At 46.3% G+C, this 12753-nt stretch overlaps 1 protein-coding gene across 2 annotated transcripts in view; it reads right to left on the reverse strand.

Moving 5' to 3' along the window:
- The window catches only part of adamts14 (ADAM metallopeptidase with thrombospondin type 1 motif, 14), a gene marked incomplete at its 5' end in the record, with an annotated part of 102359 nt that overhangs the window by 26656 nt on the left and 62950 nt on the right, over positions 1–12753 (reverse strand). For both annotated transcript variants that reach the window (XM_079493075.1, XM_079493074.1), the window contains 2 exons: positions 4629–4777; positions 11379–11492. In XM_079493075.1, coding sequence (XP_079349201.1) covers positions 4629–4777; positions 11379–11492 — 263 coding nt within the window. The remainder of the gene's footprint in view (positions 1–4628; positions 4778–11378; positions 11493–12753) is intronic.

Consider the following 12753-nt stretch of genomic DNA (forward strand, 5'->3'; position numbering starts at 1 on the left):
ATTAACCTCATTTTACATTTTCATTTTACAATCTCAAGAGTTTAAGATCTATAAGGGTTCATTTGGTTACCAACTCTCCATCAATCAGCTGTGGTCCCCGGACCACAGGTTTAAATCATCATCAATACTAATGCTTATTTCACGGCTTTGGTTGATTCTGATTGGTCAATGTGAGGTTTGTTATTTTTCCAATGATGACCACTGGACTCAACAGCAGACGGCTGTCTAATCAAAGATTGGGAGCACCTGGCTCATATCAATCTGCATTGTTCTATTTCTGCTATAATTATCCAGCATGCCACTGTCCCAGCTATGGGCAAATAGCATGGGCAGATGGGGATCATAGCCGTGGAAGGCAACCCATCTAGGAGAAGGACACTCTGAACTAAAACCAGGACTGCGAGGAGTTGCGCCCCACAGTCCTTAATTAGCATTGTAAAGCCAACCATGAAGAACACAGTCATCCCAAATCCTATACTTCCAGCGGCGGGAGTTCGCAGGAACATCGCAGAGGACGGTGGTGCTGGTCCTCCTCCCGGAGGACACCATGACGATAGGACCTTAAACCCGCAAGGGAGGGCCCTGTCCGATCACAGCACCCCGTCCAATGCACTCTTGCGTTGTCGGAGACCATTTGTAATGGGAACCTTCAACGCATGCACAGTGAGAGAAGAAGCAAGATTGGTGGAGCTAGCACACTGTGCTGAGAAGTGTGGAGTAGAGATCCTGGGGATCCAAGAACACAGAAGAGTGCACACTGAAGAGCGGACCGTGTACCGCAGAGTGGAGAGATGCACGCTCATCACTTCATCTGCGTGGCGAAACGAGGCCCAGGCTGCAACAGGGGGTGTAGGGCTAATGCTGGGTTCTCTGGCACGTAAGGCTCTCCGTCGGGTTTACCACCATACCGATAGGATCCTCATCGCAGAGTTCTCAGGCAACCCAGTAACAACAGTCATAGTCGTGTACTCACCCACCAACGTGGCACCATCTGTGGAAGTGGAGAAGTTCTACGAGGACCTTGCAACAGCAGTCCGAGACGTCCCAGCACACAACTTCCTGGCAATCCTGGGGGACTTCAATGCAAGGCTCGGTCCAGAGGACGTACCCTTCCCATACCACGACTCTACCAACCGCAATGGCACACACCTCAACGCCCTCCTCATGGAACACCAGCTCCTGGCAGCGAACACCATGTTCCAGAAAAGAACAGGCAAGAGATGGACCTTCCGAGACCGAGCCACAGGTACTGTACGTCAGCTGGACTACATACGTGTAAGGCGAAAGTGGAGGAGCTCCATCTTGAATGCTGAATCGTTCAGCACTTTCAGCTCTGTGGGCTCTGACCACCGCGTGGTCTCCATGAGGGTGCGACTGAGCCTCAGGGTCCCCAAGCCAAGCCCCAAGATCCGGCACGACTGGAAGGCATTCGCAGCCGACCCATGCCTGCAAGCCAGGTACACGGAGGAGGTTAGGAAGCACTTTCGGCAGCTGGACAAGGGAGCTGAGCCCAGCAGCGAATACGAGAGAGTCGTTGTTGCGAATGAGGAGGTGACCCGGCTGTGCGTGCCAATGCTGGACAAAGCCAGAGTGTCCATGCGGTCCAGACATCCGGAGGTTGTAGCTGCACGCAGCAGGGTGGAGGAAGCATGGCTCAACTTTGAGCGTGAACCAACCGTGGAGAGACGTGTTGTACTGAATGAAGCCAAGCAGTTTCTCTTCAGTACATACGACACCATAAAAGGAGAGGAACTGATGGAGAGCGTACAAAGAGTGCAGGCAGCGCATGGTGAACGGCAATATGGGGAGGCCTGGAGAGTCATCAATGAGATGACTGGGCGGAAGAGAGCTAAGGAGGGACACAGCCCAGAGGACAGGGTGACTACCTGGTTCGGCCACTTCCGGGGGCTCCTGGGTACAGCAGCGGATGGAGTTGAGGAGGATGTGCCGGCAATCCTCCAGGGCCTGGACATCGAAGATGGTCCCTTCACGACCAGTGAGCTTTCCAAGGCGAAATCCACAGTGCCCTCAGGAAAGCCATCAGTGGACGAGAGCAGGATCTTGGCTTCACCCTAACACCAAGGAGGTCGAGACGACATCCCAAAGTAGTCCTGACAGACCTGGACTATGCGGATGACATCAGCCTGCTCTCCGACAACATGGAACAAGCTCAGGAACTCCTGAACAGAGTAGAGCTGTAGTGTGCCAATGTTGGCCTTAGGCTAAATGCCAAGAAAACTGAGGTTATCACCTATAACATCTCACCGGAACATCCACCTCTCACAACAACAGGAGGCACTGTGCTGAAGGAAGTCAAGGACTTCAAGTACCTGGGCTCATGGGTCAACTCAACCGAGCAAGATCTGAAAGTGAGGAAGGCACTTGCATGGAGGGCCCTGAATGGCATGACCAGTGTATGGAACTCCAATCTCCGCCGACAAATCAAACTCAGCTTCTTCTACGCAACAGTGGAGTCTGTTCTCCTATACTGCAGTGAATGCTGGACCCTGAAGCCAACCCTGCAGAAGTCCCTTGACGGGTGCTACACCAGAATGCTGCGTGCAGTACTTAACATCAGCAAGACTGTACATGTTACTAACAAGACTCTGTATGAGGGATTACCAAGGGTGAGCCAGAAAATAGCAGCCAGGAGAATGAGACTAGCAGGACACTGCCAAAGGCATCAAGAACTGCCAGCCAGCAAACTGGTGCTTTGGGAACCAACACACGGGCATCGATCACGAGGACGTCCCACGCTAACATATGTGGATGTACTCAAGAGCGACGCAGGAGCGCAAAGTACCAACGAACTGGCCAGATGTATGGAGAACCGGGATGACTGGAAACGACGATGGAGGGCTCGTCTGAGGACGACCTAGAGAGATTCCAAGCAGCCATGTGAACAAACAGCCAAACAGTACACTCAAGATTGTTTTCTTGAGGCGAGAAATAGACAATGCACTCACAGAATATTGATTCATTTTTTATCAGGACTTCCGACCGGGGTTTTTTTCTGTGGTGCACTGGACGCACCTGGCATAAATTAATGGAGCTACTTTCATTACCATACTGTACGTATGCAATTGGCTGTTTAATTGTTTTGTTGTTACTTTTGGGTGAATTTATACATTTCTTTAGGGTTAGATATTAAAGGAGCATTCAGTGATTTGAGTGATTTGGAAAAAAACCTGGTCCACCCGGTAACAAGATGTGCACATGGACACGCTCTACAGTGGGGGAAGTACAACAGACCAACAGCACGTGCACCAATGCCCGCCCCACTCGATCATGATTGGAGGAAGGCCCCTCTCATCCTGATTGGATGAAGGCTTTGCCACCCAAAGCCCAAACCGAAACTAGGGTTTTTTGACCCCAGGGGCTCACTGGGGACAGGGAGGAACTCCTTATATGGTCAGCACACTTTATAGTAGGGAGGATTATCCAAAAAATAAGAAAAAATAAATGATATTTGAATTAAGTGAAATCACTGAATATACCTTTAATAGGTAGCAGTGTAATAACAATGATATGCAATGGGGAGTCGGTCAAACCCCAATAAAGACCCCTCAACTTCATGTTGGGTTCTAATCACCCTGTTGGGGGATTATTTCTCAATAATAACCGGCTCCCCATTGATTATCCCTTGTTAACAACAAGGCTTCCCAACCTTTTTAGCCCGCGGCCCACCAAAATAATCATATAATTCGAACTAGGGAGGACCCTCCACCCTGACAAGCACTTGGGAGTTGCAGCCTTGCAGGCATTACATTTAGTTTTGACTCCGTTCCACAGATCCAAACCGCAAGCTCACAACGACTCGCACCACAGCTTGGAGATGAGAGGTTTCTGCCTGACAGCAGTGTTTGTCAAAATCAACACGGCCTGACAGCATATAAAAATTCACTGTTCAAGGCTCTGCTGTGGTGGGAGTGCATGTGGCTCCACGTCCATGACACATAGGACACTAAATGTGTTTTCCTGAAAACAGCCTGTCTAGTATCTACTGTACACGCTCCGTGAGCTTGTAGATAGGCTATTTTAGCTATTTTTGGAATAAGGGCTCTAAGTGGTCACTTTTTTTGGTCACCGTCTAGGATTTTTTGTTACGTAATTGTTTTGCAATAGGGGTTTAAGTGGTTCCTTTGGAAATAAAAAGATGTGCCCGTTGGTTCAAGAGATGCCGGGCTACCTCAGCCAACCATATGCCGTCGTCTTCTGTGGCCTATTTTATGAGTCATGTTGTACCTCAATGTTTGCGCGTATAATGTATAATAATAAGGATGCAGACAATACAATGCATATCTATAGCATGTGTCACATCATGTACAGTAACATGGAACGGGTGCATGCATTCACTCAAGCGCTGATATGAAAATCAGATTTATCTGTCAAAAATTGCCATCACCCCCTGAGCTCCCCCTGCTGTGATGTGACAATGACGTTCATGATTGTGAGTCATTGTTATGTGTGTGTATGTGTGTGTGTGTGTGTGTGTGTGTGTGTATGTATGTATGTATGTGCGTGCGTGCGTGCGTGCGTGCGTGCGTGCGTGCGTGCGTGCGTGCGTGCGTGCGTGCGTGCGTGCGTGCGTGCGTGCGTGCGTGCGTGCGTGCGATATCATTACTCACGCGGGGTTATTGCACTGTCTGCTGCGGGAGCGCACGCCTCCCCCACACGTCCTGGAACAGGAGCTGGACTTGGACCAGGACCCCCAGTTGCCGTCGTGACCCTGAGGCTCCTGACTGGACCTCCAGATGCAGTGGCCCTTGAAGCACCACTACAGAGAAGGAGAGAGGAGAGACGTGACCCTGAGGCCCCTGACTGGACCTCCAGATGCAGTGGCCCTTGACGCACCACTACAACGAGGTGAGAGAAAGGAGAGAGGACTCCAGAGCGGCCTACACTGGCCAAAGCTGGGACTGCAGGCGGCCGGTTTTGCTCGTGCGCGTAGCGCAAAAGAGCGTGCAGCTGGGGTTTAACGTAGAGGGCTCGTTCGTGAATCGATTTGGGCGCGTTCAGGCGCGTTAGCACTTCCGCATTTTGGGAAAATGTGGAAGTAGGGTGTTCTTCCAGGTGCTTCAAATACCAGCGAGCAACTTCCATTGAAATGAATAGAGGGGGGCGGGGCTCTATATAACAAACCTTGGTATAGACCGAGCCATTCACCTAAAATCCTAAAAATAGAAAGAATGGTTCATGATTCATAACGGCACTTCATTATGTAACTGTCTGGAACTGGGACTTTGTATGAGGCAGTATTAACAATGTTCTCCCTGCTCTCTCCACTCAAAAGAACTGTTCCACCTTTCACTGGATTAACCCATCAAGACTGGGAGGGCATCCGTGTCATTTTAGATTTTAGCGTTGGCTATTCAAAAATAGTCTGCTATTTTTTCTTTTTTAATTCGTGAGAACTACTGGTTTAGAAGCCAAGGCCTGGTTTAACGGGAGCATTTTCTCTCTGCTCTCCTCTCAAAAGAAGAGTCACTGTATTTCATGACCTACTTTATTACTTTAAAAAACAGCAGAAATATACACTACAATACAAGCTCACAACCATATCTGCCATTTTCACAGTTTCCATAATAATACTTTCCATTATTTTTTTATTAACCTGTTTAATCTTTAACCCATCAAGAAGTATTTCTCAAACTTGTTTTGTGCCAGGCACTCCCCGATTTGTGTTCAAAAATAGAAATCTAAATTATTCAAAAGAAATTGCAGATCTACAAGTTCGCAGCTGTGAGCTTATATATTTTTGAATAGCCAACGCAAAAAAATATGAAATGACACATGCTTTCCCAGTTTAAGTAGTACTCATATGACATTGATTATCTATGAAACTTTCTTTAAGATTAAAAACATATATTATAATATTCAGTGGGTTCAGTTAAACCATGGGGTTAACGTGAAGTTAACCCATTTTGGGCGGGAACCCCTTTTGGTATTTTAAACATTGTTATAATTTAGCTATTCAAAAATAGCAGATCTACAAGCTCATAGCGCGCCACCAAGTGGCGCGCTACGAGCTTGTAGGTCTGCTATTTTTGAAAAATCGTGAAAATATTTATTTCAGAAAACTGGAGGATTTAGAGGTCAGGCCTAAATCCTCTCCCTCTAACTCTCTCTTTCTCTGACTGTGTGTGTGTGTAACTCGATGCCACCAGCTGGCTGCGGCCGGCAGATATAGGACATCCACCGTGAAATGAGAAGTCCCGGTCAGGCTGACCAGTTGAATGAGACTTGGAAATACCAAGAGTTTGGCTGACTATACACATGTTGGATTGAGATATAGCTGATTGTGCAAGACATCAGCTAGATCGTTTAATTACTGTATCTAAGGTTCAACTGGACACAGGAAGGATGAAAACTTTAGCGAACACATCGATGTACGCTTCGCATGGCAGAACAATAAAAGGACTAGACATTCTTCATCTACTGTCCTCATGGGATTTATTCCATATCAGTACTTTTTAAGGGACCAAGCCTGAAGGGCCAATGGTCCCTCATTGTATTTGTATGTTTTCTTTCTTCTTCTTCTGCCAAAAATGCTAACTTTGAACAGGCATAGCTCATGAACCGTTTGACCGCCAGCAATAAAACTTCAATATGTATGTATGTATGTATGTATGTATGTATGTATGTATGTATGCAGACGCATATGATCCTCACAAGGAACAAATGTGGTATGGGGACCTACAGTATGACCTTAGATATCCCACCATTTGAATTACCGGTATATGAAAAACTAGTATGAGCTAAATCTCATGGTGGTCCGTGGCTCAAATGCTGAATACATAATGGACCTTGATATGGAAAAAAAAGGCTTGGTAAATAGGTGTGAATGAACTGGACATAATTGTATGTCATGTTGGCCTTTGTGTAATTATACTGTCACAGTCACATCACAAGGTTAACATAAGTCAAAAAGTGGGTGGAGAGTGAATAGTGGGTGGAGAGTGAATAGTGGGTGGAGAGTGAAGAGTGGGTGGAGAGTGAAGAGTGGGTGGAGAGTGAAGAGTGGGTGGAGAGTGAAGAGTGGGTGGAGGGTGGGTTGGGCCCGTTAGCATTGCTCTGTCCATTGTTGATCTGGCAGAGTTTAGTCAGTAAGCGGAGCAGAGGACTGATTCGAGTCATTGACCTCATGACCATAAAAGGACCTGGGTAGTAACGTCAGATCCCAAACGGTAAAAGCGTGCCTCAAATGTCAACCTTCAGAATGGACCGAAGGAGATGAACTATTGTTGTTGTTTTTTTAAGAGAGATGTCGTCCAGCAGCTTTTCCGCTGCTGCGTCAGAGAAGGAACCGATCTACCAGTCAGCCATGTTGAAGCAGCCTGTGATAAGGTTACACAGAATAGGTATGTGCATGTTTTTTATGGCACTGTTGTACACTTTTATTTCATCTTCAACAGAAATCAGATGTACATCGTATCCGAAAAGTAAAGGTCCCCCCCGGCCCATGCTCTCAGATGGCTTATTTAGTCAGCCTGCGCCATGTTTAGCCAATGCAATCTTACGGAAGCAGTGCTGTGCATGTGGACGGCGGTTGACTGGCCACAGGCGGACTAAAATAAGCGACTTAAACGCTTGTTTCAACCCATCAGTTAGATTATATTGTCAGTTAAATCAATTAAACATCTGAGAGCAGCATCTGGGAGGCGGGGACCTTTACTTTTTGGGTATACGATGTGCGGAAAAAGGTAAGAATTGTGCATCGTGGCCAATATTCGCCGGTGTGTCCTGCTCTGCCGGCACCCGATGCCATGGGAACTCATCTCGGAGCCGTGTGTGTGTGTGTGTGTGTGTGTGTGTGTGTGTGTGTGTGTGTGTGTGTGTGTGTGTGTGTGTGCCTGCATGTGAGAGTGAGAGAGAGCGACAGCTGCAGTCATCAGGCAGGCCAGGAATGTTCCAACGGCCAATCGCTGACTGCATGGCAGTTGCTGCTGCCGTCTTAAATTTAAAACATTATCAGTTGGTAATACAACACAGCTTGCATGTTATTTTAAAAAACATTATATTACTGTTTTTTCTCTCTCCTCATTCTCTATCCCAGATGTCTGTCCTGCCCAACTCAAACATAACTACAGCCGAAATAGTAATCTAAAAAATCACCAGAGAATTCATACAGGACAGAAGCCCTACACCTGTGACCAATGTGGGACTAGCTTCAGCCGGAGCTGTCATCTCAAAAGTCACCAGAGAATTCATACAGGAGAGAAGCCCTACTACTGTGACCAGTGTGGGAAATGGTTCAGCCAGAGCACTACTCTCAAAAATCATCAGAGAATTCATACAGGAGAGAAGCCCTACTACTGTGACCAGTGTGGGAAATGGTTCAGCCAGAGCACTACTCTCAAAAATCATCAGAGAATTCATACAGGACAGAAGACCTACACCTGTGACCAATGTGGGACTAGCTTCAGCCAGCGCAGTCACCTAAAAAGTCACCAGATAATTCATACAGGACAGAAGCCCTACACCTGTGACCAGTGTGGGAAATGGTTCAGCCTGAGCAGTCATCTCAAACTTCACCAGATAATCCATACAGGAGAAAAGCCCTACCACTGTGACCAGTGTGGGACTAGGTTCAGCCAGAGCAGTAGTCTCAAACTTCACCAGAGAATCCATACAGGAGAGAAGCCCTACACATGTGGCCAGTGTGGGAAAAGCTTCAGCCGGAACAGTACTCTCAAAAGGCACCAGATAATTCATACAGGACAGAAGCCCTACCACTGTGACCAGTGTGGGAAAAGCTTCCGCCGGAGCAGTAATCTCAAAACTCACCAGAGAATTCATACAGGACAGAAGCCCTACCACTGTGACCAATGTGGGAAGCGGTTCAGCCATAGCAGTAACCTCAAAAGTCACCAGAGAATTCATACAGGACAGAAGACCTACACCTGTGACCAGTGTGGGAAATGGTTCAGCCTGAGCAGTCATCTCAAACTTCACCAGATAATCCATACAGGAGAGAAGCCCTACACATGTGGCCAGTGTGGGAAAAGCTTCAGCTGGAACAGTAATCTCAAAACTCACCAGAGAATTCATACAGGACAGAAGCCCTACCACTGTGACCAGTGTGGGAAAAGCTTCCGCCGGAGCTGTCATCTCAAAACTCACCAGATAATTCATACAGGACAGAAGCCCTACCACTGTGACCAATGTGGGAAGCGGTTCAGCCATAGCAGTAACCTCAAAAGTCACCAGAGAATTCATACAGGACAGAAGCCCTACCACTGTGACCAGTGTGGGACTAGGTTCAGCCTGAGCAGTCATCTCAAACTTCACCAGATAATCCATACAGGAGAAAAGCCCTACCACTGTGACCAGTGTGGGACTAGGTTCAGCCAGAGCAGTAGTCTCAAACTTCACCAGAGAATCCATTCAGGAGAGAAGCCCTACACATGTGGCCAGTGTGGGAAAAGCTTCAGCCGGAACAGTACTCTCAAAAGGCACCAGATAATTCATACAGGACAGAAGCCCTACCACTGTGACCAGTGTGGGAAAAGCTTCCGCCAGAGCAGTCATCTCAAACTTCACCAGATAATTCATACAGAACAGAAGCCCTACCACTGTGACCAGTGTGGGAAAAGCTTCCGCCAGAGCAGTAATCTCAAAACTCACCAGAGAATTCATACAGGAGAGAATCCCAAAAACTGTGACTAGTGTGGGATAAGCTTCAGCCAGAACAGTGACCTAAAAAATCAGAGAATTCATACAGGACATAAGCCCCTACCAGTGTGGGGAAAGGGTTCAGCCGGAACAGTCACCTCGAAGATCACCAGAGAACTCATACAGGACTCTCTAAAGATGCCATGGTGTCCGAGAGTGTGTAACACTGGTGTAGCTGATCTACAAGCTCCCTCGTTACACGAATGTTCCGTGCAAAAACGACAACTAATTTGTTAATGACAATATGTGACAACGAATCGTCAAGTAAAAGGCCATGGTGGTGACAAAGCCACTTAAAGCCTATAATATGCATCCATTACAAAGAAACGGCGTGTGTGATTGTAGATCGGGTAACATGGCATATTATACAGTTGATTTGGCTTCCAAAGTAGTGGTAAATTTCGTCAACTAAAACTATGACTAAAAATGTTTGTCGACTACCCTTTTTCACAGATGAAAACTAAGCTATGATGACTGAAACTAAGTATAAATATATTGACAATTTTGTGAACAAACAAAAACTAAACTAGAACAGTGGAGAAGAGATCCACTAGAACTAAAAGACAAGTCATGTTATGTTTGTGTAGCTCCCAGCCAACACCCGGCCCACAACAGCCCCTCCAATCGGACTCAGCCCTATTGACACGATAGGTCTGGCGAGTGGCCAGGCTGGCGTTTCGATCCCAGCTCAGCACGAATCACTACATTTGGTTGTGTGCGGGTGTCACGCTCTGAAAATAGCCGCTGTGAGCTTGTAGATTTGCTATTTTTGGCACACAGCTAAGTACAAATCAGGCATTACAACAACAGGCCTGGTGCCACGGAAGTGCCAGAAGGCACACTCAGTTGCAAATTGTGGCCCCTCAGTATTATGACATATTGTTTTACTATATAGAAATGATGTGTGGCCCCTCTCCATTTTCAACTGCCCCCCTCAGTCATTTCATCCTGGAGCCGAGCCTGCATTACGACTCCATCACGGCCCGCCAAAATACATTTTAGTCGACTGAATCAACTATAGATTTAGTCGGCTAAAATCGTATGATATTTAGTCAACTAAATATCATATCATAGACTGAGAGCAAAATAATATGACTAAAAACTCTATGACTAAAACGGCATAAAAATTTGTCGTCAAAATCAACACCGTTCCAAAGTTAGTTGGAGCGGCCTAATGTGAATCACAAATTGAGAGTCCGCTACCTAATGCAACTAGCCTGGCTCCAGACCCTGAATCGCTAGCCACGCAGCGATTCAGGTACAGTATTTCTATACCATTTATATGATGTTTTTTCATAGTACTGTAGCCTATATTTGTATGTCATTAAATGTTTCGATGAATTGAGTAGAAAACACCCAAATGGAAACAAGCTATAGTTTTTTTTTCTTCCTGCAAACTGTTAATAAAGTATCCAATCAATCAATCAATCACCATGTTTATGTCTGTCTGTCTGTCTGTGGTACAAACAGCTGCAATACCGCTGGGTGACCTAAAGTGGCACTGTTGAGCAGCCTAAAAGGGCCATTAACTTCACACTGAGCACTATAACTATAACTGCAGCCAGCCAGCGGTGTTGTTGTGCATCCTGCACCGCTCAGTTCACACAGGTGTGATTTTTCTTATTGGCCCCTCTTATCACTGCTTGCAGCTATATATATTATTTTTTTTTTTACATTTTTGGTAACCTTTGAACATCCCTTACCTTTGCTGCTGCACACTCTGTTCCGTCCAACGGAGGACCCTTCTTGGTTTTACAGAAGTACTGGTTGTCGGGATGGCTGCACCACAGCTGCTTGCACGGGTCATACGTTCTGAACTACAGGGAAGGGAAGCAGACAGGGTCAAAATTCATATGTTCTGAACTACAGTGAAGGAAAGCAGACAGGGTCAATTCATATGTTCTGAACTACAGTGAAGGAAAGCAAACAGGGTCAATTCATATGTTCTGAACTACAGTGAAGGAAAGCAGACGGGGTCAAAATTCATATGTTCTGAACTACAGTGAAGGAAAGCAGACAGGGTCAATTCATATGTTCTGAACTACAGTGAAGGGAAGCAGACAGGGTCAATTCATATGTTCTGAACTACAGTGAAGGGAAGCAGACAGGGTCAAAATTCATATGTTCTGAACTACAGTGAAGGAAAGCAGAGAGGGTCAATTCATATGTTCTGAACTACAGTGAAGGAAAGCAGAGAGGGTCAATTCATATGTTCTGAACTACAGTGAAGGAAAGCAGACAGGGTCAATTCATATGTTCTGAACTACAGTGAAGGGAAGCAGACAGGGTCAAAATTCATATGTTCTGAACTACAGTGAAGGAAAGCAGAGAGGGTCAATTCATATGTTCTGAACTACAGTGAAGGAAAGCAGACAGGGTCAATTCATATGTTCTGAACTACAGTGAAGGAAAGCAGACAGGGTCAATTCATATGTTCTGAACTACAGTAAAGGAAAGCAGACAGGGTCAAAATTCATATGTTCTGAACTACAGTGAAGGAAAGCAGACAGGGTCAATTCATATGTTCTGAACTACAGTGAAGGGAAGCAGACAGGGGCATAATTATGTTCTGAACATCACCATGCTGGCTTCTTGTGGTGGAATTTTTTGTATTTTTATCCCACAATTTTGCAATCCATTTTTTCACCCAGTGTCAATTATCTAATGTAATCCTGGGCGCTACACTTTCTCTGCCAACCTGGGGAGGGCAGCGGACTGAGTCCAAGCTGCTTCTTTTCACCTGATAGGGGGGGGTTTCCCCGGGCCAGACGTGGCACGTGGAAAGAACACGTTATTTCCTTTCGCCTCCATCAGGCGCCCCGGCTGGCCAGGGGGAGGTCTGTCTTATACTTATAGCAGTAGTTTATTTAGCTACTGAAGTTATAACGTTATGGCCCATTACGACCTGCATTAGGTATCTCTGGGATACCCGATGAAGGTCGTAATAGACCGAAACGTTGTAACTTCAGTAGCCTAATAAACTACTGCTATAATTGAAGACAGTGTGTGGGACTTCCATTTTTATATATCTTTTTTTCCAGAGTACATGAACCAAAAGAGAGCAGTGTTTCTAGCATA

This window comes from Electrona antarctica (genome assembly GCF_951216825.1).
Source record: "Electrona antarctica genome assembly, chromosome: 22".
Taxonomy (NCBI): Eukaryota; Metazoa; Chordata; class Actinopteri; order Myctophiformes; family Myctophidae; genus Electrona; species Electrona antarctica.